Here is a 27,553-nt window from a genome sequence, read left to right on the forward strand (position 1 = left end):
ATCACTGAGGTCCAATAAAAACTCTCAACTCAGGTAAGCTTCCCTGATTGGCAGTATTTGTGTTTATTGTTATTCACTAATGACAAGAGATAAAACATACCCATGACTTCCCAGGGAAAAAAGAACAGAACCTCAGTGTTTGGTACCCTCCTGGACATTTTCCCTTGGCTAATTTAAACCTGTATCTTTACCCTGTAATAAACTGTAACCATGAATATACTGGTTTCAGTTGAGTTCTATCTTTCCAGTGACTTATCAAACCTAAGAATGATTTGGAGAACCTCCTCAAGCTGCAATTGGTGTCAGAAGTGAGTGGTCTCAGGGGGACTGTCTTCCCCCTAACTATACGGTTGTTTAAACTGACATAACACTCTTCAGTGATTCCCCTCCCCTTGAATATGGGTGGAAATAGTGACTTGCTTCCAACCAATTATGTGGTAAAGGGCATGAGATACATATGATTATGTGTTCGCTGTTAGGTGAAATAAGACTGTTGTACGCTCTTGCTGGAGTTTTTCCCTCCCTTGCTAGCAGTGAACTGCTGACATGTGGAGGGCTGCCAATGCTGGCCGTTCATATGGCAGGGAACTGAAGGCAGTTTCTAGCAGCTGAGGACAATCTCTGGCCAGCAGTCAGCAAGAAACTGAAGTCTTCAGTCTTACAACCGTAAGAAACTGAATTCTTCGGTCAAGCCTCAGATAAGACTGCAACCCCAACTTACACCTTGATTGAAGTGTTGTGAGATATTGTGCAGAACTATCCCAGAATCCTATCCCAGAGAAATGGTGAGATAATAAATGTGCATAGTTTAAGCCACTAATTTTATGGTAAGTTTAATGCAGCAGTAGAAAACCAATATAGCCCAACTCTCTCTACCATCATTGTTACACATAAGCACTCAGACTGTTATCCTATCTTCTCTATATAACTAATCATAATTCTGATAAAATTAATAGCCAATAGTTATAATATTACTTTGACTTCATAAATACAGCTGAGAAATATTCTCAAACTAGACTATGATTAATTTTCTTTTCTTGCACACAATTTTTCCTGGAGTTAAAAGAAGTTTGGATTTTTTGTTTGCCCAATTTTCTATTTATTTATCATACTATTTTCTATTTATTTATCACTGAAACTCTTCTCCAAATGTCCAATGATTAGTATGTTCAAACACATTAGGTTGTTAAACAAGATACATAAAATTGCACATAAGCATAAAGACTGATAAGTTCAAGAAGTAAATTTTAAAACCTCACTCACTAAAAGACACAAAAATGATATCGACAATCCACACAGAAGTTATTCGTTACATGAGAATAACAACAAAATAAAATGACGAGAAAACAATAAAACAGCCAATAAGAAAATGTGCAAAATTCATGAATAGAAAAAAGTTAACAAGCAGCAGCTCCCTCCAGTTGAACACTTCCTCAGCGCAGAGGAGAGAGGGTAACATTTTCATACTCTTGTTTTGTACCATATGTATATTATTTGTACCATATGTATATTTGTACCATATGTATATTATTGCTTTTTCAGAAATACATATAAAAGTATTACTGAAAGTAAAAGAAAACAAGTTATGTTTTATATTTAGCCATGTAGTAAAGTATCCTATATTTTTCTATAAAAGATAATCAATTTCCCAAGACATGCAGAACCGATTTTTTCATTTCCTTCTTAACCTATCCTAACGCATAGGACAGGACACTGCTTCCAAATATATTTGTATGTTCAACAAAATCTACCTGTTCATGGAAGTAATGGTCATTTCTAACATTGTCTCTTGCCACCTTCCACACATTTGTGCTAGGTGAGGAGTGCTGTTCAGTAAGTGCTTGATGAATTTAATTGAGGTGATCTGTATTTCGTCCATCTTTTCACCCCACTCTGAGAAAGCTTTTATATTTTAAATACTTCTTTGTTTTTAAAAGATTTACTTATTTATTTATGGCTGGATCTTCATTGCTGCACGAGGGCTTTCTCTAGTTGCAGAGAGGGGGAGCTATTCTCGAGTAGTTGGAGGACTTTTCACTGTAGTGACTTCTCTTGTTATGGAGCACCGGCTCTAGGGGGTACTGTGGCACATGGGCTCAGCAGTTGCGACTTGCAGGCTCCAGAGCTCAGGCTCAGTAGTTGCGACACGTGGTAAGTTGCCCCAGGGCATGTGGGATTTTCTCAGAGCGAAGATCAAACTCGTGTCCTCTGCATTGGCAGGTGGATTCTTAACCATTGGACCACCAGGGAAACCCTTAAATACTCCTTTGCTTCCATTAAATAATCTCTTTTCTAGAATAATCCATCCCTTTATATTGATTAGACTTTATGAAGACAAACTGATGGCTGAATAATTATATTCATGATACATTGTAATTATTATAAAGTCACTCTAACTCTTGGATTCTTTCTAAAAATAAAATTTCAAAATTCATCAAAAACTGGAAATCCATTGTTTTGCTGATATTCAATTTGCTTTGAGAGAAATTCTTTACTTAGCTTGTCAATTTCGTCTCGAGAGAAGAGATTGACGTCAGGAATGAAGTAATTCTCAAGGCGCTCTGTCTTGAGGCACTGGAGAAAGTACGTCACACAGTTGTCAAAGCAGAGCTCCAGGTCCGCGTAGCGCCACTGACTGTCATGTGGGTTCCGGGAGCAGACGTGAAAGAAGGCAGTCTTCACGTGGTAAGAACAGAACTTATCCAGGCTCCTTCGGTCTCCAAACTTTTTTTTCAGTTGTTCTAAAAGGTATTTCATCAGCTTTAAACACTCTTTCCTGTTGAACAGAAAAGAGAAGCATTTATTTTTATTTCTTTACCTTTTTCATTCCACAAAGAACTTTAGGCATCTTACAGGAAAAACATACAAAGATGTAATAAAAAACACAGATATAGAATACATTTTTTATAAAGACACAAAAAAACAATAAAGGTATGTATGTGTGTGTGCATGAGCAGTCACTTCAGTCCTGTACGACTCTTTCTGACCCTATTTACTGTACCCCACCAGGCTCCTCTGTCCATGGGATTCTCCAGGCAAGAATACTGGAGTGGGTTGCCATGCCCTCCTCCAGGGGATCTTCCCAGCCCAGGGATTGAACCCACATCTCCTGCATTGCAAGTGGATTCTTTACTGCTGAGCTACTAGGGAAGTCCAAAGATAATGTCCAAAGATACGTATAATTAATATAATTAGAGTCATTCTAAAACCTAATTATTTTTTCAAATACATACTTTAAAAGTTTCAAAAACATATTTTCTCCTTCCCTCTTCCCCATTCCTAGCTTAAGTATTTTATTCTATCAGGATTAATTCAACTACATGAAAACTAGCAGATATTTACATTATTCATTCAGTTTAGTATTTAGAAAAATCTTGTTTCAATTTTTATAAAATCATTGTCTTATTTTGATTTACATTAATCATTCAGTTATTTTGGTAGCTGACAAAATTTAATGTTTATAAAATTATTAAGCCTTATCAACAATATACTTTTCTTAATGGTTGCTTCAAAGCCTGCATGTGAAGCCTTAAAGAAGCCCCTGTGCTCACACTTTGGGCATCCTTGCTTTAACCTTTTAACTCTTGTGATCCTTATTCTATTCAGCTTTGAAAGTGAAAATGAGAGTCACTCAGTCGTGTCCAACTCTTTGCAACTCCATGGACTATATTCAGTCCATGGAATTCTCTAGGCCAGAATACTGGAGTGGGTAGCCTTTCCCTGCCCTGGCTGATCTTCCCAACCCAGGGATCGAACCCAGGTCTCCTGCATTGCATGCGGATTCTTTACCAGATGAGCCACAAGGGAAGCCCAAGAATACCAGAGTGGGTAGCCTGTCCCTTCTCCAGCGGATCTTCCCAACCCAGGAATGAAACTGGGGTCTCCTGCATTGCAAGCAGATTCTTTACCAATTGAGCTATAAGGAAAGCCCAACTTTAGAAACTGATTCTTTTCAAAACTCAGTTCTTTATGGTATGTATGCTAATCAAGAAAAATATTACCCACATCTTAGTGTTGTTTCAAACTTGGTTTGTCATTCCCTGGCCTTCCTCATAGCTAAACCATCTCAAAGCAAGCACCAGCATCCAATAAGAGTGGTCCTTTGGTCTCTTCCCATTATGCAACATTGTTATTCATTGCCTTGAACCAACCAGAACACTAAGGCAAACCCAACTGTCATGGCTAGTCATGACTAGTATTCGCACCCTCCACTCTTTCCTCCTCTCAGACGTCCACAGCATCCAGGCTCAGGTCCATGCTCCCCAGCAGTCCCTTTTTTTTTTTTTTAATTTTTTTTAATGTGGACAATTTTATTTTTTTTCCATTTATTTTTATTAGTTGAAGGCTAATTACTTTACCATATTGTAGTGGTTTTTGTCATACATTGACATGAATCAGCCATGGATTTACATGTATTCCCCATCTCGATCCCCCCTCCCACCTCCCTCTCTACCCGATCCCTCTGGGTCTTCCCAGTGCACCAGGCCCGAGCACTTGTCTCATGCACCATCCTGGGCTGGTGATCTGTTTCACCATAGATAATATACATGTTTTGATGCTGTTCTCTCAAAACATCCCACCCTCGCCTTCTCCCACAGAGTCCAAAAGTCTGTTCTGTATATCTGTGTTTCTTTTTCTGTTTTGCATATAGGGTTATCATTACCATCTTTCTAAATTCCATATATATGTGTTAGTATGCTGTAATGTTTTCTTTCTGGCTTACTTCACTCTGTATAATGGGCTCCAGCTTCATCCATCTCATTAGAACTGATTCAAATAAATTCTTTTTAACAGCTGAGTAATATTCCATGGTGTATATGTACCACAGCTTCCTTATCCATTTGTCTGCTGATGGGCATCTAGGTTGCTTCCATGTCCTGGCTATTATAAACAGTGCTGTGATGAACACTGGGGTGCATGTGTCTCTTTCAGATCTGGTTTCCTCGGTGTGTATGCCCAGAAGTGGGATTGCTGGGTCATATGGCAGTTCTATTTCCAGTTTAAGAAATTGCCACACTGTTCTCCATAGAAGCTGTACTAGTTTGCATTCCCACCAACAGTGTAAGAGGGTTCCCTTTTCTCCACACCCTCTCCAGCATTTATTGCTTGTAGACTTTTGGATAGCAGCCATCCTGACTGGCGTGTAAAGTACCTCATTGTGGTTTTGATTTGCATTTCTCTGATAATGAGTGATGTTGAGCATCTTTTCATGTGTTTGTTAGCCATCTGTATGTCTTCTTTGGAGAAATGTCTGTTTAGTTCTTTGGCCCATTTTTTGATTGGGTCATTTATTTTTCTGGAATTGAGCTGCAGGAGTTGCTTGTATATTTTTGAGATTAATCCTTTGTCTGTTGCTTCATTTGCTATTATTTTCTCCCAATCTGAGGGCTGTCTTTTCACCTTACTTATAGTTTCCTTTGTTGTGCAAAAGCTTTTAAGTTTCATTAGGTTAATGTGGACCATTTTAAAAGTCTTTATCAAATTTGTTACAATGCTGCTTCTGTTTTATGTTTTAGTTTTTGTGCCTCAAGGCACGTGGGATCTTAGCTTCCTGACCAGGGATCGAACCCACACCCTCAGCATTGGAAGCTGAAGCCTTACCCACTGGACCACCAGGGAGGTCCCAGCATTGCCTTCTAACAACACTCTTTCCTTAGTCCCTTGGACCTGACATCCTTGGTTTCATGCTTACACTCCAATACCCCTGGTCAATCCAGCCGTGCACTGCCCCCAGAACTCAACCCAGCAATGGTAACCCAGCAATGAATGAAAACTTCACAGGTTTCAACTGTGGAGTCAGCAAAGAACTAAGCATTCTATTGGTATGTCTGTCATTTACAAAATAAGGAGGTTACCTGCAACATTTTGCTCCATCAATTTCACAGCATGTTTTAGATTGTCCGTGATTTTTCAAAATGGCCTTTTCAATGTGAGAGAAGGACAGCCGCCATGTTTCTTCTTAATATCCAAAAGAAAAACAGAAAAGCACTTTACCAAAAACATCCATTTACAAACAACAAATATTTAAGTGATTTTCTTCATTAAAATATAATTCTGAAAAATTTTCTAGGGGGAGATAGAAGTGAACAGATAAATAATGTGATTACATATTAAAACAAGTGACTTGACCAAGCAAACAATGGGCCAAGATAGAGAACAATTAGAGGAAGAAGTCAGAGCTTAATACAGTGAGCTATAAGACCTATTGCTTTTTATGTGTTGCTAAATTCTGTTTGCTGATGTTTTGTCTCTATAATAATTTGCATTGATTGAAATTTTTTGTTTATTCTTTTATACTATCCTTGCAAAGTTTTAGTATTTATGCAAAATGAATCAGGGAACATTTCCTTTTTTTCTGTTTTTGGAAGTTTATGTAAGAATAGAATGATTTTCCCCCATCTCCCCAAGTTTTACCATGGATAGCTCTGACCCATCCTATCACTGTTGAGTTTTAATACCAGGAATTGGTTTTTCGTTTTAAAAATAAATCAACACAACCTGTCACATTAACAGAACAGGGGAGAAACATATGACCAACTCAACAGAAGCAGAAAATGCAGTCAATAAAATTTAACATTCATTCATCGTTAAAAGAAAACACCTTTCAGTAATTTAAATGCAGATGGAACCTTGATCTGATGATAGCAATATGATAATCTAACATTAAAAAGTTGAAGTTTTTTCTTTGAAAACAGGAAGGCAGGCTGCTATCCTCATTGTTTGACATGCAGTGGCTATTGTAGCAAGCACAGTAAGAGAAGGAAAGATAGGGTGATAGCACTGTAAAGAGAAAAACAAAGCCATCATTAGTGATAGGTGATATAATCATGTATATAGAAAATACAAAAGAAACAGAATGACAGGTATGTGTGAGTTCCATATATTCTTCAGACTACCTTTCTGTTGTTTTAGTTTTTCATGTTACAACTGCATATGAGTAAATCTGATAAAAGATACACAAAATTTCTGTGGAGAAAATTCTAAAACTTCACTGAAAAGTATTAGAGGCAATCCAGATAGAGAGAGATGTGCGCCTGCACATGAATTAAAGACGCACTATCATAAACAGGTCACATCTCCCCACATTCATCTGCAGACTCAATGCTCTCACAGTCAAAACTCCAAAAAGAAGTGTTTGTGGAACTTGACAATACCAACATCTTTATAAAAATAACAAAGGGTCAAGAATATCTAAAACACTCTTGAAGAAGGACAGAGTGGGAAAGCAAATATCGAGACTTATAAAGTGACATTATGTATGACATAATGGTATATAGCCCATAGACAGACAGAGATTTTGGGGGGACAGAATAAAGCATATAATAGGTACACAATACACAGATAATAAATATATGGAAAAGGTGGCACAGAGAGAGTTGTGCTCACTGCTGCTATATAAATCCATTTACAACAATCCATTCATGCCATTCTGGAAAAGGCAAACTCTGCAGAGATGGTAAATAGATCAGTGGCTCAAGAGATTTGGGATGGGGAAGGTTGAGTAAGTAGAGGGAGTTTTTAGGGAAGTGAAACTATTATTTAATTACAGATAACGATGCAATGCATTTGTCAAAACCAATAGGACTTCATGGCATGAAGAGGGAACCTTAACGTACACAAACTGTTAAAAAGTCATTTAGATGGTCAAGGGATCTCGGGAAGGATTGCAGACTGTGAAAAGGGGCTCTAACTGTATCACAAACATATGACACAACCTCCCTGAAGGGGGTGGGGGCAAAAGGTGCTGACCAGAGTTACTCTGGAAACGGGGTCTGTAAGCCTGAAGGCTAAAGGAACTGTACATGTGCACTGTGCACGCAGGGGAGTGGGTTTGCAATTCTGAAGCGTCCATACGTGTGGGCTAGAACTGAGCAAGGAACGATGGACCAGGCAGATGGCAGGTGGCGGGAGCCAAGCTTCTCACTGTTGGAATGAAAGGTTACAGATAGCAAGGAGTGAAGGTAGGATGATCCATGTGGCAGTGGATTACAGTTGGAGACATCAGTATGAACTCATGCACCACCTGATACTGATACAGATATGCGCTGTGCATATCCTGGGGATGGTGTACATACACGTATTTCCTTGTTCCTCCAGCTGAAAGGGATGATACCCTAGCAGCAGAACACACACAGCAAACAGATCATGGTTCTAGGACACACTCTCCAATAAAAGGATCCAGAGAGTTCCTTGGAGAAATGGCTGATTCTAGGACTGAAACAGGAACTACACAAGATGAGCCTGGAGCATCCTGTAGTGCCAGAAAGTGAGTTAGTGCGGAAAATAAAAAAACCCACAATTACGGGACTTATGTCAAAAGGATACAGGAGCCAACTGCAAGAGCTCCTGAAGACCAAAGCTAGAACAATTTAGGCAACAAAATGAAAGCAGTATTGAATTATAGCCCAAAATATGAGACAAATATCTGTGAGTCCATACCGATATGATTTAAGTAAATAGACTAGAGAGAAGAGATAAACCTCTCATGCAGAAGGATTCCAAATAATTTGTGTAAATACTCTGCTCTTAAGAGGTGAGCTTAAGGTTGTTGTGGTTGGTGCGCTGAGCTCCGCGGCTCCGAGAGCCGGCTGCGTCCCTTCTTCGCCGCCGCCATGAAGTGGATGTTCAAGGAGGACCACTCGCTGGAACACAGATGCGTGGATTCTGCGAAGATCCGAGCGAAATACCCCGACCGGGTTCCGGTGATTGTGGAAAAGGTCTCAGGTTCTCAGATTGTTGACATTGACAAACGGAAGTATCTGTTTCCATCTGACATCACTGTGGCTCAGTTCATGTGGATCATCAGGAAAAGGATCCAGCTTCCTTCTGAAAAGGCGATCTTCCTGTTTGTGGATACGACAGTCCCACAGTCCAGCCTAACTATGGGACAGCTTTATGAGAAGGAAAAAGATGAAGATGGATTCTTGTACGTGGCCTACAGTGGCGAGAACACTTTCGGCTTCTGAGGCCGGCGCTGGGCTGGTGCGGCATTCCTGCTGTGGATCTTGTAAATAGCCGGCCATTTTCAGTTACTCTACCAGAACCTCTTGACATAGACCTATCAGTGCATTTGTAACTGGATTTATTTCCTAATATATTGGAAGGTTTTGTTTCCTTAGACTAGTAAATTATCACACCGAGTTTTATTTTGCGTTTTTTCTTTTTGTGCACTGTCCTCATGACTATACCCTCCAGAGAACTTGTTCCTCTGGGAATCTTATTTAATGAAGATATTTCCATATTGAAGTGAGGGAGGTGGGAATTAAATGAAGGGGGAGATGATGCATTTATTCTGGATTATGTTTGAAGTGTTAGATGGTGAAGTGTTAAAAGCATCCAAATTAAATCCATAGCAATCAGAACACTTGCTTTACTAGATTTTTGCCAACTGCCAGTCATGTTGGACTGAGCTAATCTGTTCCTCTTTCTGAAACTATTAAGGTAAATAATTAACAATAAAACTTCCTCTTATAAAGGCAAAAAAAAAAAAAAAAGAGGTGAGCTTAAGTGTGAGCTGTGCACATGACTTCCTATGTGTCACCAAAACGCACAGTACAAAAAGGGGGAAAGAGAAGACCTTAACAGGGAGGAGACCTGGCAAACACTCCCTGAGACAGGAGACTAAGGCCCACACCAACAGAGCCAAGTCAGGCCCACGATGAACCGCTGACGCGGTGTTGTGAGAACGGCACTTCATTTCTGCAGTCCTCCTCCCCCAAACCCAGAACTGCAATCTCATCACAAGGAAAACATGAGCCACACGCCAAATGAGGGCAGTCCCACAAAGCATCTGACTGGCACTCTTCAAAACCGTGAGGGCCACCAAGAACAAGGAAGGACTGAGGAGCGGTCACAGTCGAGAGGAGAGTGAGGAGACGTGACGACTGCGTGGAACGTAGTGTCCCACATGGGCTTCTGGAACAGGAGGAGGACGTCAGGCAAAAACTAAGGAAATCTGAGTAACTGGACCACATTCATATTGGTTCGCTAACTGTGACAGATGCGTCATATTAATGTAAGATGCTAAAATGGAAATTGGTTACGTGGTATATAGGAACTCTCTACACTATCTTTGTACTTGTTTTGGCAAATCTTAAACTATTCTAAAATTAAAAGTTTATTTTAAATAACTACATTGAGGTATCATTTTCCCCTTTTTGAGTTATTGGCAAACATTCCAAAATTTAATGAGTTCTGTTGATGAAGTTGAGGGTGAAATGGGCACTCTCATACACACAGCTGTTGGGAATGCAAATTGGGAAATTCTGTATAAAGGTGACTTTGGCAATACTAGCAAAATTAGATATGGATTTACTATTCCTTGACAAACTGCAAAAATAGACTGTAAAAAGGAATGGGTGCTCAAAAAAAACCCACTAATTTGAAAAGGTACACACACTTCAATGTTCACAGCCACATCATTCACAATTGCCAAGATATGAAAGTAACCCAAGTGTCCATCAACAGATGAATGGATAAAGCAGCTGTGGTATATATACAGTGGAATACTACTCAGTCATTAAAAACAAGAATGAAATTTTGCCATCTGCAGCAACATGGATAGACTTGAAGGGCATCATGCTAAATGAAATAAGACAGAGAAAGACAAAAACACTATACGACATGATTTATACATGGAATCTAAAAAAATAAACTAGTGAAGAATAAAGAGATTCACAGACATAAGAGAACAAACGAGTGGTTACCAGTGAAGGGGACACTACAGGGGTGGGGAAGTGGGAGGGACAAACTCCTGGGCATAAGATAAGACTACAAGGATGTATCATCATACAACAGACGAAATATATAGATAATATTTTGCAGTAATTCTAAATAGAAAGTAACCTTTAAAAAGAGTATAAAAATGTTGTTAAAATTTTTGTTAAAAAAAGGAATTCGTGCTGGGCTTCCCGGGGGGCCCAGTGATAAAGAATCCGCCTGGCAACGGAGGATCGGCAGGAGACACAGGTTCAGTCCCTGATCTGGGAAGATCTCACAGGCCATGGAGAAACTAAGCCTGTGCACCATAGCTATAAAGCCTGTGCCCTAGAGCCTGGGAGCCACAACTGTGGCCGCGACTACAGAAGCCCATGCCCCACAAGAGAAGCTGCCGCAAAGAGAAGTCTGCGCACCACAGCTAGAGAAAAGGCTAAGGAGCAATGAAGACCCAGCACAGCCAAAAGAAAATAAATACACAGAAGTATTTAAAAAAACAAAAGAAGGAATGAGTGCTATCTCTATATAGAGCTATGGAGTGATAGCCAAGATACCTTATTAAGTAAAAATAGAAAAATTGTACTCATTATCTTAAAAAGGGGGTTGCATATAAAAAAAATAAATATATGCATATATATACACACAAAATACTTGTACTTTTTAAAAACGAAAGGTAAACCTAAAACAATTAATGGATTTTCAATCGGGAAAGGAGAGAAGAGGGTAGAGAAAACATACAGGGAAGCTGTGTTTCCCTAAGAATACTTTTCTCTGTAGCTTTGACTTTGGGACCATATGAATGCTTCATAACTTTAAAAAATAAAACTAAATCAACATTTAAAATCCAATAACTAAAGTTAGAAACAATAATGAAAATGAATTTTAAGCATGCTGAGTTGGTTAGCTTAACCCACCAAGCATCAGTGGCTGCAGAACATGAGCTCAGTAGTTGCTGCTCCGGGTCTTAGAGCTTAGACTCAGGAGTTGTGGTGCCCGGGCTTAGCAGCCCTGCGGCATGTGGGATCTTCCCGGACCAGGGATCAAACCCATGACCCCTGCACAGGCAGGTGGATTCTTAGCCACTGCACTACCAGGGACGCCTGAGAAAAATGTTGTTTCAAAACAAGTTGTGGAATTAGTTAGAATACTTTACCCATAAATATTTCAGCATGAGTATTACAGAGTTCAGTATTTATTTGTGTGTGTTTGATACTTAAGGTAAGATTTGCAAACAGTGAAACACACAAATCTTAAATGTTGCATTTGATGAGTTTTGACAAATGACTACACCTGCGTAATTTAAGCTGTATCTGGAGTTAAAAAGTTATCATCACTCCAGAAAGTTCTCTTGTGCCCCTGCCTAATCAATCCTCAGTCACCTCAGGCAACCAATGTTCTAATTAAAAACCGTAGATAAATTTCGCCTGTTCTTAAACTTACTATAACTTGAGATTATACAGTATGGACCCTTTGTTTCTGTTTTCTTTCACCTGTCTTAATGTTTTTAAGATCCTCTTTTATCAGTAGTTCATTGATTTTTGTTGCTGAGTAGTATTCTAGTTTAAAAATATACCACAAGAACAGCATGTATATTATCTGATGAAACAGATCACCAGCCCAGGAGGGATGCATGAGACAAGTGCTCCGGCCTGGTGCACTGGGAAGACCCAGAGGAATCGGGTGGAGAGGGAGGTGGGAGGGGGGATCGGGATGGGGAATACGTGTAAATCTGTGGCTGATTCATATCAATGTATGACAAAACCCACTGAAATGTTGTGAAGTAATTAGCCTCCAACTAATAAAAAAAAATATATATATATACCACAGTTTGTATAATTATCTTTTGATGGACTTCTGGGCTATTTGCAGATTTTGGCTATTACGTATATTCTTGTATAAATGTGTTATAGACTTCATGTTGGATTAGGGAAGACATATGTTTTACTTTATAAGAAACTGCCAGACTGTTTCTCAAAGTGATTGCACCATTTAACACTTCTATCAACAGTATATGGATTATTCTTTTTAAATAAAGCTTTTCATGTTCACTGATTGGAACATCAGAACTGAAATTGATGAATAAATTTTTGCAGGGCAGACAATTTAGATATTTGAGAACACTGCAGTTTTAATGATTTTTTTCTATTTTAGCATTCATCTCATGCATGCCTTGACATGAGGTATTGATACATGTGATGGAATGTATAGTCCTTGCCCTGCTTACTAAGTATCATTCTGAAAATGGTCTTTAATGCAAAGAAATATCTTCTAGTTTTATTTCATACGTAACTATACTTGTACTTAGTTGACATTCAATCTCTTTTGTTAGATAAAGTCAACTACGGATGATTACCAGTTTGAAGGAATTTGTATTTTAATGTTTGTACATTTTAGTATAATAAAAACTATATGTTTCAAGTCTTAAGGCCAAAAAAAATCTTAATATTTTGACTGTCTTTTTATCTTAAGAACAAAAAGAACTGCAAATAAAGTTTATACTTTTAAAAAATAATTATACTCTTGGTAACAACACCTGTATTATTGTTTTGATAACATCACATTTTTTTTCATTTTTTGATAATATCAAAATCATATTTGATTTTGATTAAAAAAACACTGAAATTTTTTATCAAAAATCAAACAAAGTATATTTTTTAAAATATACCTTGTGACCAGGAAAATTTTTTTTTTTCAGGAAATTTTTAATAAGACATTTGAAAAGAAAAAAGCTAAAATAGGTGTAATACATGCCTATCTATTGATAATACAAGTCATTTTCATTGCCCTTCTCAGCTACTCAGATATACACATACACACAGACATAGCCAAAGGGTTTTGCCTAAATATGAATAATCTGAAATGAGGAGAGATGGAGACCAGCCAAGGGTACCAGAGCAGAGGTCAGCTGAGTGCCTGACAGCCTCCACTTTTATCTTAGGCATGGATATGAGGAACTATCCAACCATACTGGCCTTTGTATAGCCCCATGGCCACTGAAGGATGCTTCCTCATCTCTAGGCTGATGGTTCTCCCAGTCATCCCCAAGGTAGTTGGCCAAGGGCCACAAAGAGAGCAGTATGGGTCCTGGTGAGATTTCTGTATCACATGCAATGAGGGTTTCTTGGGACAGCCCTTCTACAAACTGTACACCTTTCTCCAGAAAGTTATATTCCTTTTATAAAATCATAATGATGCATATAATTCCTTCTTATAAACAACTTTTCTTACAGAAAATGACTCCTATATATATGCAATATAAAGTTAGGATGTGTGTCCACAAAACAAGCCATCAAACTAAGCATGATGGACGATTTCTCGGATATGTTCGGCAATACTCATTTATAACTGGGGTTCATTTGTTATCTGATCTCCTCCAATTTCCTTGGAGTCCAGCAGTAGTAGGTGCCAAAAGTCCTTACATTATTTATGAGAGAAAAAGAAAATAATAGGTGAATTTTTTTTCTACCTCAGAAGATATCACCATTATTCAGTTCCACCTATAGACTATCTCAGCCCAGTCTTCACAACTTGAATGTTACCCAAGAGCAACACCTGAAAACCTGTCCTGACCCAGGAGGCCAGGGTACACGCGTGAGGAGACCCAATCAGTGGGCAAAACAGCAGCTGAGGCTGCAAGAAAGTTCTGCCAGCGGCATGGGGCGCAGTGGAAGGAGGTGAGGAAAGACAGAAACAAGGCCGGAGTGACAGCCGAGGCTCTGGTGACAACATCTGTAATACACAGCTGCCATTAACTCAGCTCGGGATTCTGCAAGTAGCACTGCATCATTTTCATCTTCCCAGAATCTTTCAGGTCATTTTGATTACCCCACATATGCAGATGACTAAAACAGGTTTAGAGGGGCTTGATAACTAGCTCCAGATACACACCTAATGAGGGAAGAAGCCTCAGGATTCAAATCTAAGACAGTTGGATTGCAGGGCCAGTACTGCTTTTCTTTACTAGCAAGAAACAAACAAAAACAACATTCAAATGCGGGCTAGTAAACATTTTAAAGCTGAGTATTCGATATTACTATTAATATTATGCCCTTTGTAATTCCATCTCTCACCAAACTCCCATCTTAGCCCAATGGTTCTTGAAATGCCGACAGCACCAGTCGATCTTTCACTGCCCTAGAATGTAACATTAATGACTCTCTTATCTATGGATGTCTTTACATAAAGCTTCATAATCAAGATACCTTGGAAACGACTTCCTTCCTTTGCAAGCTTGGGTACCAGGTAAAATGGCTGGCGTTTTAGATCGTTCTTAACTTTTCCTCCAAGCCAGTTATTGATGGGCAGGCCTTTCTGGGTGCTAGCGGGCCAGCTGCTTCTTGACTCCAAAGCCAGGATTAAATCCACAGATATTTCTCTAGGTTTTCTAATCAGGAGTGTTACTGCAGGGCTCCCTCTTTTCTTCCTCTGCATAATGACATCAGTATCTGTTTAAAGATATAATAAGGAAGACAGGGCTTATCAATCCATTTTTCTCTGACAACACAGGAAAAATAACTATAATTGGAGATCTGTAAATACTAACTATAAGACAAAAATTAGTTCTAAAGAAGAAAATGACCCCACAAGGCAGTGTTTTACTCGTTTAACCAGTATTTATTGGTACCCCTCATGCGGTGGGGTATGTGGGATCTGGGAGTGCTGTGATTAAATTTTCATTTCAATTTGTGTTTGGCAGTTGGAGGGAGGCCTGCATATGAGGCCGGATGAGCAGCACGGAGAAGAGACGTGATTAAGAAGACCTCAGCAGGAAGTCCCTAGCAGTCCAGTGGTTAGGACTCTGAACTACTGCTGCCAAGGTTGGGAGCTCAAACCTTCTTCTGGGAACTAAGATCCTACAAGCCATGTAGTGCAGCCAAATTAAAAAAAAAAAAAAAAACCACAGCAGCAAACCAACTCAGAGGGCAGATGCCTGTCGTGCAGAGAGGCAGTGAGCACTAAGACACAGGGAGCAACTGTCATTCACTGTAGCGTTATTCACAACAGCCAAGATATGGAGACAGTCCACTGACAGATGAATAAGTAAAGAGACTGCGGCATATACAGACAATGGAATATTATTCAGCCTTAACAAGGAAGAAAATCCTGCCATTTGTAACAATGTGGACGAATGTGGAAGTCATTCAATTCAGTTCAGTTGCTCAGTCTTGTCCAACTCATTGTGACCTCATGGACTGCAGCACGCCAGGCCTCCCTGTCCATCACCAACTCCTGGAGCTTACTCAAACTCATGTCCATGGAGTCGATGATGCCATCCAACCATCTCATCCTCTGTCGTCCCCTTCTCCCACCTTCAATCTTTCCCAGCATCAGGGTCTTGTCAAATGACTCAGTTCTTTGCATTAGGTGGCCAAAGTATTAGAGTTTCAGCTTCAGTATCAGTCCTTCCAATCAAGACTGATTTCCTTTAGGACAGACTGGTTGGATCTCCTTGCTGTCCAAGGGGATCTCAAAAGTCTTCTCCAACACCACAGTTCAAAAGCATCAATTCCTCGATGCTCTGCTTTCTTTATAGTCCAACTCTCATATCCATACATGACTACTGGAAAAACCATAGCTTTGACTAGATGGACCGTTATTGGCAAAGTAATGTCTCTGCTTTTTAATATGCTGTCTAGGTTTGTCATAGCTTTTCTTCCAAGGAGCAAGCGTCTTTTAATTTCATGGCTGCAGTCACCATCTGCAGTGATTTTGGAGACCCCCAAAATAAAGTCTGTCACTGTTTCCACTGTTTTCCCATCTATTTGCCATGAAGTGATGGGACCGGGTGCCATGATCTTAAGTTTTCTGAATGCTGAGTTTTAAGCCAACTTTTTCACTCTCCCCTTTCACTTTCATCAAGAGGCTCTTTAGTTCTTCTTCACTTTCTGCCATAAGTGTGGTGTCATCTGCATATCTGAGGTTGTTGATAATTCTTCCAGCAATCTTCATTCCAGCTTGTGCTTCTTCCAGCCCAGCATTTCTCATGATATACTCTGCATATAAGTTAAATAAGCGGGGTGATAACATACAGCCTTGACTTACTCCTTTCCCGATTCAGAACCAGTCTGTTGTTCTATGTCCAGTTCTAACTGTTGCTTCTTGACCTGCATACAGATTTCTCAGGAAGCAGGTCAGGTGGTTGGGTATTCCCATCTCTTGAAGAATTCTCCACAGTTTATTGTGATCCACACAGTCAAAGGCTTTGGCATAGTCAATAAAATAGATGTTTTTCCGGAACTCTTGCTTTTTCGATGCTCCAGCAGATGTTGGCAATTTGATCTCTGGTTCCTCTTTCTTTACTAAATCCATCCTGAACAATTAAGAGAGGCTGAGAAGGTCTACGCTTGAGGCCTCAGGGGCTTAAAGGGATTAAGATGAAGAAAGTGTGAAAGGAAAGAAAGGAAGAGGGAGCAGAGTAAACCAGATACAAGGAGACCTTTGGGGAAGATGGACCCTTGCCCAGCCAGTGACACAGAGGGAGAGGGAGCTAGAGCTCAGGGACAGAGCTCCACCAGCCTTGCTGGGGTCCCCTCCCAAGGAAGGGGCAGAGTGGGGTGAGAGACAGGAAGCCCCCCTTCCTATCCAGTCTCAGCGTCCTGGGCAGGCCATCTGAGCACTTCTCATGTGTCAGTGTGTGGCATGCCTGCGTCAGAACCCTGCTTGTGGGAGCAGGTAACTCAGCTGCCACTCAGCCCTGTCTGTATCCAGGTTTGGGCATGACCCCTCCATCTCAGGGAACACGCGTGCCACTCAGAAGGCCCTCGGGGACAGCCCTGGAGGTCCAGTGGCTAAGATGCCTGGCTCCCAATGCGGTGGCTGAGTGGCGCTGGAGTGTCTTTGAGGAGATACCCCACGTCCGACGACAGGGGAGAAGCCCCAACAAGACAGCAGGAGGGACAAAATCACATTTAGAATGAAACCCCATGCCTGCCAGAGACGGTCAGAGGGCTCAAACCAACCTTGTGCGCACCAGGACCCAGAGGCCCCCCGAGACTGAGGCAGAGCTGTGGCTGAGTCCCTCCTGCGGGGGTCCCGTCAGCAACAGGAGTCACTGTGCTAAGCAAAACGCATGACCTCACTTATACAAGGAATCTAAAGACGTCAAATACATAGCAGCAGACTGTGGAACAGTGGTTACCGGTGACGGGCAGGTGGGGGAAATGGGAAGATGTTCATCAAAGAGTACAGAGTTGCAGTTACGTAGGGCGAGTACAACTGGAGATCTAACATACAGCATGATGACTATTAATACAACTGTACTGTTATGGGCAATGTGCCAAGAGACTAGATTTCAGATACTCTCACTTCACACACAAAAAAGGCAACTCTGTGAGAAGATGCTAATTAGCTTGACTGCTAACCAGTTCACTATGTGTATCAAAACATCACGCTGTACACCTCGATTATGGACAATTTTTATTTTTAAAAAAAGACCCAAGTAGCGGAAGTGAAAGCAATGAAAGAGGTTTAAATTAGTAGAACTGGTAGATAAGACTGAATCTGTGAGGTGAGGGAGAAGGCAGGAGTGAGGGAGGCCATCCCATGACCCTGGCCTGGGAAATGGTTGATGCTGAGTCTACTGTTCAACACAGGGTTGGCAGAAGGAAGACAGTCTGGACTGAGATAAACTTCATTTCATCTACACGGAGTTCTAGGTGCATGTGGGACATGCAACTGGAGATGGCCACTGGCCAGAAATTTGGGAAAGGCTTCTAGAGGAGAGATACTGGCTTTGGGGGCGGCGTGTACAAGCAGTAGTGAAAGACCTCTCCCAGATAAGACTTTCGGAAAGGACCACAATGGGAGAGAGGACACATCTCCAAGGAGTAAATCCCAAAGCATGCCCTCATTTTCTTTGTCACTAAATCCAGAAACCCACCCCCTTCTTACCCTTTACTTCTCCTTTAGTCCTAGGAGCATCCAACCATCTTTCAGAGGCCCCCCGCACGTGATCTCTGGATCCCTTCCTTCTTACCTCATTCCTTCCATCGCTCCCTCTCCTGCATCGGTGGCCTCCCCTCCTACCCGATCATTCCTGTCTTCACACAAAGGGATCCAGTGTCTCTCATCCTAAAGGACACTCTCCGTTGACCCTGCATCTATGCTGCCTCCCCACTTACCCATCTATCTACTTCCTTTGCAGCCAACACTTTCTAAAGATTTACCATAATGCTGTCTCTACAGCATCCCGGCCCTTCTCTCTCATGTGCTGAAGACTCCACTGAAACTTCTAAGTCAAACTTACCAACAACCCCCACAAAACAAACCGAAGACCAAGTCCAAACGTGATCTGGATGTTAGTGCGCTGTAAACACCAACCACTCCTGCAGAACACTCAGAGTCTCCTCTTGCTCCCTCTCTTTTCTCCAGCCCCTAATGAGATCCTCTTCTTACCACTCTGCTTAATACTGCAATTTCCCCCCAGGCCATCCCCCAGCATTCCTGAACCCTCTCACTTTACTATACTTTTTCACCATAGGATTCTCTAACTTATATCCAAAGCCAAACTCTCAACTGCCTTCTTAAACTATCTTCTCCGCAGAAGTCAGAGCAAATTTTTTAAAGTATGAAGTCAATCAATCATTAATGAATGAAAGTCGCTCAGTCGTGTCCGACTCTTTGTGACCCCATGTACTATGCAGTCCATGGAATTCTCTAGGCCAGAATACTGAAGTGGGTAGCATTTCCCTTCTCCAGGGGATCTTCCCAACCCAGGTCTCCCGCATTGCAAGCAGATTCTTTACCAGCTGAGCCACAAGGGAATCAATCATTACCCTCTAATTAAGACCTGGATTCTCAATAGAATATGGCATGAAATCTGAACTCCTTTCCAGGATCTATAAGTCCTCCTAGAATCTGGCCCCTAGCCACTTTTACTTCATGTTACTTTCCCTTGTCCACACGGCCCTCTTTTTGTTCCTTGAGCTTATCAAGCTCTTTTCTGCCACAGGGCTTTACTGCACCACCCACTCTATCCCAGCTGCTACCACATCTCCCAGTTCATTCCCTTCAAAGCACACACTGTATTTGTTTTTACAAATTCAGGAGGGGAGTCCCATTGATTTTATTCAACCACCTACACCCAAGGGTACAGGCAGCATCTCTGCAGATATTCAGTGAAGATCAAAATAGAGCCAACTGGAAAGTCTCTGGTAGTTCAGTGGCTAGGATTCTGTGCTTTCACCACCAGGAGCCCAGGTTCAATCCCTGATCAGGGAACTAAGATCCTACAGAGCCACATGGTGCGGCTGAAAAAAACAAAAACAAAATAGAGTCAAGCAACATTTAGTATGAATACCAAGAAAATGTAGTAGACTAAAATTAAGAGCAAAGGCTTGTTTCTAGAAGGTAGTCTGGGCTTCCCAGGTGGTGCTAGTGGTAAAGGACCTGCCTGCCAATACAGGAGACATAAGAGACACGGGGTCAATCCCTGGGTCAGGAAGATCCCCTGGAGGAGGTCATGGCAACGTACTCCAGTATTCTTGCCTGAAGAATCCCATGGACAGAGGAGCCTGGTGGGCTACAGTTTCCGTAGGGTCTCAAAGAGTCAGACACGACTGAAATGACTTAGTATGCATGCAGTCAACAGTCTGCTGCAGGGAAATCAAAAAAGATCAGGAGAGGAAATTAATAGGTATGATTAGACCTTAAAGAATCAAAAGTCAAAGATCTTACCTTCAATATTTTTAATTTCTTCATTAATGATTTTCCTAAACCTGGACAGCATCTTAGAAGCCGATAAGATTCCCCCTTCTAAGAACTGATCCAGAGGACTTCCTTTGGGATTTCTTTTGAATTTCACAAAGCAATGAGCACTACTGTTGCAATATTCTTCCAGTTGAATTCGGGGAACCTCCAGTTTGAACATAACATCAAATTCATTAGGAGCAGAAATCTAAGAAACAGGAAAAATAGCACTGATTGTGTTTGCTTCTAAATATTTTCCAACCAACTACAAGTTTTTTCTTGAAATCTCCACTTAAAATCATACTGTGAAAAGCAAGAGTCCTAATATTTATACCCACTGAGACTAGTAGAGCTGGGAGAATATTATTGGTTTTAGTTTGAAGGTTCTATACTCATTTATACTAATTTTTAAAAACAATTTAAAATAAAATTCAAGGTTTAAAAATCTGTACCAGTTTTTCCCCTGAGTTTAAAGCTTGATAAAATTAAAGACCTTTAAGATGCTACCTTTTATATCACAAGCTACACACTGAGCCACCCTCCAGTCACTGGTCTCAAAAATGTGTGTGTAGTTACTTCCTGGCTAGTTGAGCAAGGACCATCTCATAGCTAACTATAATCCAAATGAGTATTAGCTCCAAGTCACACACTAACTAATTAGTGTCTTTGAACCACAGCATTTAGAAAGCTTCACGGTATTCGTGGAAATCCTGTGGTTAGGACTCCAAGCATTTGCTGCCAAGGGCACATGTTCAGTCCCTGATGAGGGAACCAAAATTCTGAAAGCTGCACAGCATGGCCAAAAAATAAATATCATATATATAAAGAGCATCAAAGAATCTTCTTCATCACCAAAAAAATAATGATAGCAATTATAATAAATGATTACTTTATCATATTAAAAATGCAGGGACTTCCCCAGTGGTTAAGACTCTGCCTTGCAATGCTGGGCACATGGGTTCAATCCTTGTCAGGGAATTAAGACGGCACATGCCGTGGGGCAGCTGGGCCGACCACCTGCACCTACTGAGCCTGTGCACGCTAGTCTGTGCGCCACACTCGAGAGTGGCCCACGGCCGCTGCAGAAGATCCCACGTGCTGCAACAGAGACCCCGCGGAGCCAAAATCAATAAAAAATAATTTTATAAATTCACAAGTCTTTCACTTGTTAGCAGTGAGCTTCAAATACAGCTACTGGACTGTCTTATTGAACACAATTATCTGGTGGCCCTATGTCTTTTGCCCACCCCACCCCCCCACGTCAATGTTGCTAGTCCTCAATGAGATGTACCAGGAGGTATGTGAAATATATCCTCTCCAAATTCATATACTGAAGGCCTAGCCCTCAATGTGACTGTACTTGGGAGACAGGGCTTTTAGGAATCAATGAAGGTTAAATGAGATCTTAAGGGTAGGGTCTTAGTTGACAGGACTCATGGATTTAGAAGTGAGATGAGCCGTGGCGCTCTGTACACGTGCTGAGGAACACGGTGAGGACACAGGGACAAGGTCTGCAAAGCGGATGAGAGCCCTCACCAGAACCTAGCCCTTCTGGCCCCCCGATCAGGGGCTTCCAGCCTCCAGAACTGTGCGAAAATGAATGTCTGTTGTCTAAGCCTCTCGGTCTATGACGTTTTGTTATGGCAGCCCAAGCTGACTGGGACATACTACAAGGGTAAAACAAACACTTGAAGTGCCATCCGTGGGAATGAAGTACAAGCCTCTGAAAATCCACTCCTCCAGAAATGGTCAAATTCAGCTTTTTCAGATCTCTGTAAATTAACCAAATGACCTGCAACAATCCAAGGAGGATTTATTCAAGAAAAACAGTTGAATCTCGGTAAGGACAGTGAGCCTTGTGGACATTCTAAATTCTACATTCTACTGCCATGCCCAGCAGCATTCCCACTTCTGATCAGAAACCTCCACCAAGAGTAGCCACGACCCTGACTTCTAACAGCAAATGTTAGGTTTGCCTGTTTGGGAACATCACATAAACTAAATCATATAGTAGGAACTCTTTACTACTTTCATTCATCATTGTTTGTGAGATTCATCCATATCACTGTTCCTTTATGTGCTTTTCTGAATTTTCTGAATTTTCCAGGGACATCAACACAGAACAGCAGCAAATACAGGAGAGGCTGGGGACAGAGGTACGGAGGGGTAGTACTGCTGTGCCATGGTCTACTGGAGGGCAGGCAGTGGGTCAACTCTAAAATGAACATGAAGACCTTTTATTAATCAATTTTTAAAAATCAATAGATGTTTTAGATTAAACAAATTTCACTGGATTTCTTTTCATCAGCTTGATTTTAAAAAGGAGACTTGTAAATGGATAACAAGGAACTCTGCTCAAACTAAATGGGAAAAGAATTTGGAAAAGAACAGATATACGTATATAAATGAATCACTTTGCTGTACTCTTGAAACTATCACAACACTGTTAATCAACTATACTCCAATATAAAATAAAGTTTTTAAAAAAATAAAAAGGAGAGTGATTCTGATTGGACACTGCTCTCTAAATGTCTTAATTGTCCTTGAGTTCTAACTAATAACTTTCTCTTTTCCTTTGAACCATCCATAGAACTGAAACAGTTTGATATTTATGTAATAAGAATCATGCTCAAGACACATAGTCTGATGTAAGTTTTGCTCACTTGGCTTTCAAGTAGCTTTAAATGAAATTACGAGTGGTCTTCAGTGCTAAAAGCATTTAAGATCCAAAATCAGGTACATACACTACATCTTCCTATGATAAATATCACTGCATGCGTGTCTGCTCAGTCCTGTCCAACACTTTGGGACCCCGTGGTCTGTAGTCTGCCAGGCTCCTCAGTCCTTGGTATTTTCCAGACAAGAATACTAGAGTGGGTTGCCATTTCCTACTCCAGAAGAACTGTACAAAAAAAATAAGTCTTAATGACTCGGATAACCACGATGGTGTGGTCACTAACCTAGAGCCAGACATCTTGGAGACTGAAGTCAAGTGGGCCTTACGAGGCATTACTACAAACAAAGCTAGTGGAGATGATGGAATTCCAGCTGAGCTATTTAAAATCCTTCAAGATGATGCTGTTTTAAGTGTTGCACTCAAACTGGCAGCAAATTTGGAAAACTCAGCAGTGGACACAGGACTGGAAAAGGTCAGTTTTCATTTCAATTCCAAAGAAGGGCAATGCCAAAGAATGTTCAAACTACCACACAACTGCACCCATTTCACATGCTAGCAAAATAATGCTCAAGATCCTTCAAGCTAGGCTTCAACAGTAAGTGAACCAAGAACTTCCAGATGTACAAGCTGGATTTAGAAAAAGCAGAGGAACCAGAGATCAAATTGCCAACATCTGCTGGATCACAGATAAAGCAAGAGAATTCCAGAAAAACATCTACTTCTGCTTCACTGATTATGCTAAAACTTTTGACTGTGTGGATCACAACAAATTGTGGAAAATTCTTAAAGAGATGGGAATACCAGACCACCTTACCTGCCTCCTGAGAAATCTGTATGCAGGTCAAGAACCAAACATGGAACAACAGACTGGTTCCAAATTGGGAAGCCGGTATGTCAAGGCTGTATATTGTCTCTCTGCTTAATGAACTTCTATGAAGAGTACATCAGAAGAGTGCAAATAATGACAGGCTGGATGAAACTCAAGCTGGAATCAAGATTGCAGGGAGAAATATCAATAAGCTCAGATATACAGATAATACCACCTAATGGCAGAAAATGAAGAGGAACTAAAGAACCTCTTCATGAAGCTGAAAGCAAAGAGTGAAAAGCTGGCTTAAAACTCAAACCATTAAGAAAACTAAGATGATGTCATCCAGTCCCATCATTTCATGGCAAATAGAAGGGGAAAATATAGAAACAGTGACAGATTTTATTTTCCTGGCTCCAAAATCACTGTGGACAGTGACTGCAGCCATGAAATTAAAAGACACTTGCTCCTTAGAAGAAAAGCTATGACCAACCTAGACAGTGTATTAAAAAGCAGAACCATCACTTTGCCAAAAAACATCCATCTAGTCAAAGCTATGCTTTTTCCAGTAGTCATGTATGGATGTGCGAGTTGGACCTTCAAGAAGGCTGAGTGTGAAGAACTGATGCTCTCAAACTGTGGTGCTGGAGAACTCTTGAGAGTCCTTTGGACAGCAGAGAAATCAAACCAGTCAATCCTAAAGTAAATCAACCCTGAATATTCATTAGAAGAACTGATGCTAAAGCTGAAGCTCCAATACTTTGGCCACCTGGAAGAGCTGACTCATTAGAAAAGACTCTGACGATGGGAAAGATTGAGGGCAGGGGGAGAAGGGAGAGACAGAGGATGAGATGGTTCCATGGCATCACACAATCAATGGACAGGAGTTTGAACAAACTCCCAGAGATGGTGAAGGACAGGGAAGCCTGGCGTGCTGCAGTCCATGGTGTGGCCAAGAGTCAGACAAACACGACTTCGCGACCGAACAACTACTCCAGGGGATCTTCGCCATCCAGAGATCGAACTCAGGTCTCCCACATTGGCAGACGGATTCTTAACCACTGTGCTAACCCAAATAGCACTGTTCAATTCAGTTCAGTCACTCAGTCGTGTCCGACTCTTTGCGACCCCATGGACTGCAGCACGCCAGGCCTCCCTGTCCATCACCAACTCCCGGAGTTTACCCAAACCCATGCCCATTGAATTGGTGATGCCATCCAACCATCTCATCCTCTGTCTTCCCCTTCTCCTCCAGCCTTCAATCTTTCCCAGCATCTGGGTCTTTTCAAATGAGTAAGCTCTTCGCATCAGGTGGCCAAAGTATTGGAGTTTCAGCTTCAACACTGAACTTCAAATAGCACTGAGTCCACACCAATAAAATGAGCAGCCATACACGGTTCAAAATGTGTAAAACATTCTCTGACGGTGCAGCTTACAATCTACATGGAAAGCTAAATCAAATCAGTGTCACAGGCCACTCAAGCATTACTTCCGAAAAGTGAGGGGAGCTGAAGAGGTGGGTGTTCGCCCGGGAACTGCGGTTGCGGCGCCCGGCGGCTCACCTTCACGCGCTCGTAGTAGCTCCCAGAGCGGAGCAGGTCGACGCCTTTGAACTCCGACTCGCGGCTGTTCAGCCGCCGCAGCAGGTGGTCCACCAGCCTGTTCACCACCTCCGCCGCCACGGAGATCTCCTGACGTTTCAGCCTCAACTTCTCCAGCACGGCCCGGGGCTTCCAGGCGCCGGGCGCCTCCTCCCTTCTCCCGAGATGCGGGGCGGGGGCCCGCGGGCCGGGGCCGGGGCCGGGGCCGGGGCCTTCCGGGGGCCCGGACTGGGGTCTCCCGGCCCGAACGGAGCGTGCGGTCGCCCGGCTGCGAGCGGTAGCCCTGGGCAGGGGGTGCCCGGGGGCCGCGGGAGGCTCTGCGTCTGCGGTCGGAGCCGCCGGCCCCTCCGCCTGGTCCTCGGCGCGGGCAGCCCGCGCGCGCACCTGCGGCTTCTTCCTCCCGGACCCCGACGCCCCAGCGGGACCGCACCTGCGCGCGCCAGGCCGGGCGGCCCCTGGGACAGCCGCGGGCTCGCTGGGCTCCGCGGACGCGCCGCCCTTCACACCCGGCGCCGAAACCCCGGAGGCGGTTTCCGAAGCTCTCCGCGTCGCCTTTCCCCGCGGTGGGGCCATGGCTGGCGTTCTCTTGTTCCCCTGAGGGAGACCGGCTCCGGGAACAGGCCGCGCGGGAGGAGGAGCCGGCACTCGCGGTGGGAAATGAAACTTAAAAATGTGGCGGGAACTGAGCGAACGCCAGCCGGGCAAGCCAGCCCGGGCTGGGCGGTCACGCGGAGGCACGTCCCCGCCCCCGCAGGACGCGCGGGCTCGCGCGCGCACACACGCGCGCGCGCTAGGGTGTCCGCTGGATTTCCCTGCATCCAGCTCTGCTTTGTGGCTTGGGAACCTGGCAGAACCGAACCCAAGAAAGCGCAGAAGAGCTTCCCGAGCTTTGAAAGCGAGAGGCGTTTAATGGCGTATCGCCTAAGAACATTTGGGAAAAACTATCTCACGCATTGAACTTAACGGAGCAACTTTCTAAATGCAAGTTTAAATAAAGGATTTTCTTATTAATAGTAAATAGCAAAGGATTTTTTTAACAAAGTGGAATAATATGGATTGAATATTGAATAATAATTGGATTGAATAATGTGGATTGAATATGTAATATTAACCTTTTTAAAAAAAAAAAAAACATCGTTTTAAAAGCACGCACAATCTTAAAGTGTAAAGTAGTTCTTATTGGTGAGTTTTATCCACTGGTTCTCAAAAGCCCATCAGAAAACGGCACTTATATTTTAAATATTTAATATTGCTTCGGTCGTTGTGATGCCAGAGTATCTCAATACAGGCTTTCAAGTATCGATTTCTAAAGCCAAGTCCTTTACAGAAATACATGTTTGATAGAAAGTCCTAGGTTTGGCATGCCTTGGTACTTTTTTTTAACCATCCTAACCATTTTAAGTGTACAGTTCAGTGTGAAACCATCACCACCATCAGTCTCAGAACTCTTCATCTTGAAAAACTGAAACTCTACCCATTAAACACCCCATTCCCTCCTGCTTGCTCTGACTTCTGGAAAGCACACTTCTACTTTCTGTCTCTGAATCTGACCATCTAGGTTCCTTATGTAAGTGGAATCATACAGTATTTTTCCTTTCATGATGAACTTATTCAATAATAAAGTCCTCAAGTTTTCTCTATGTTGTAGCACACCTCAGCCTTCCTTTTTAAGGCTGAATAATTTCATTGTATTATATGTCTGCAGAGAAGTGGACAACAGAGGATTAGAGGGTTGGATGACATCACGGGCTCCATGGACATGAGTTTGAGTAAACTCCAGAGTGGGTGACAGACAGGGAGGCCTGGTGTGGTGCAGTCAATGGGGTCACAAACAGTCAGACACAACTGAGCCTGAGTGACTGAACTGATGACATGTATGTACCACACATTGTTTTCCATTCATCTGTCAAGGGACAAAATGGCTTGATTAATTTTCTAAAAGCTTTCTTTGAAACTAGTATTTTGACATATCCTTCTCTTTGAATTGTAAGAGATGTTTTTTCTTGTAAAATGGAAGGAGGACTAGTGTGTAGTCAGACTTCTTCTCAAGCAGACCAATTTCAG

At 42.0% G+C, this 27,553-nt stretch overlaps 2 protein-coding genes across 2 annotated transcripts; one reads left to right on the top strand and one right to left on the bottom strand.

Moving 5' to 3' along the window:
* Positions 1–39: 39 nt before the first annotated feature.
* CGAS (cyclic GMP-AMP synthase) lies at positions 40–26,124 on the bottom strand. The gene is made up of 5 exons (XM_061132024.1): positions 25,451–26,124; positions 20,392–20,611; positions 14,919–15,161; positions 5,856–5,958; positions 40–2,776 (listed from the first exon to the last, which is right to left on the bottom strand). The coding sequence occupies exons 1-5, from the start codon at positions 26,060–26,062 to the stop codon at positions 2,425–2,427; spliced, it is 1,530 nt and encodes a 509-aa protein (XP_060988007.1). The 5' UTR covers positions 26,063–26,124; the 3' UTR covers positions 40–2,424.
* Positions 8,526–9,515, top strand: LOC133048313 (gamma-aminobutyric acid receptor-associated protein-like 2). Its single transcript, XM_061132027.1, has one exon. It carries the CDS (start codon positions 8,613–8,615, stop codon positions 8,964–8,966), a length of 354 nt encoding a protein of 117 aa, XP_060988010.1. The 5' UTR covers positions 8,526–8,612; the 3' UTR covers positions 8,967–9,515.
* Positions 26,125–27,553: the final 1,429 nt, after the last annotated feature.

The sequence above is a fragment of the Dama dama genome, chromosome 28 (assembly GCF_033118175.1).
Source record: "Dama dama isolate Ldn47 chromosome 28, ASM3311817v1, whole genome shotgun sequence".
NCBI lineage: Eukaryota > Metazoa > Chordata > Mammalia > Artiodactyla > Cervidae > Dama > Dama dama.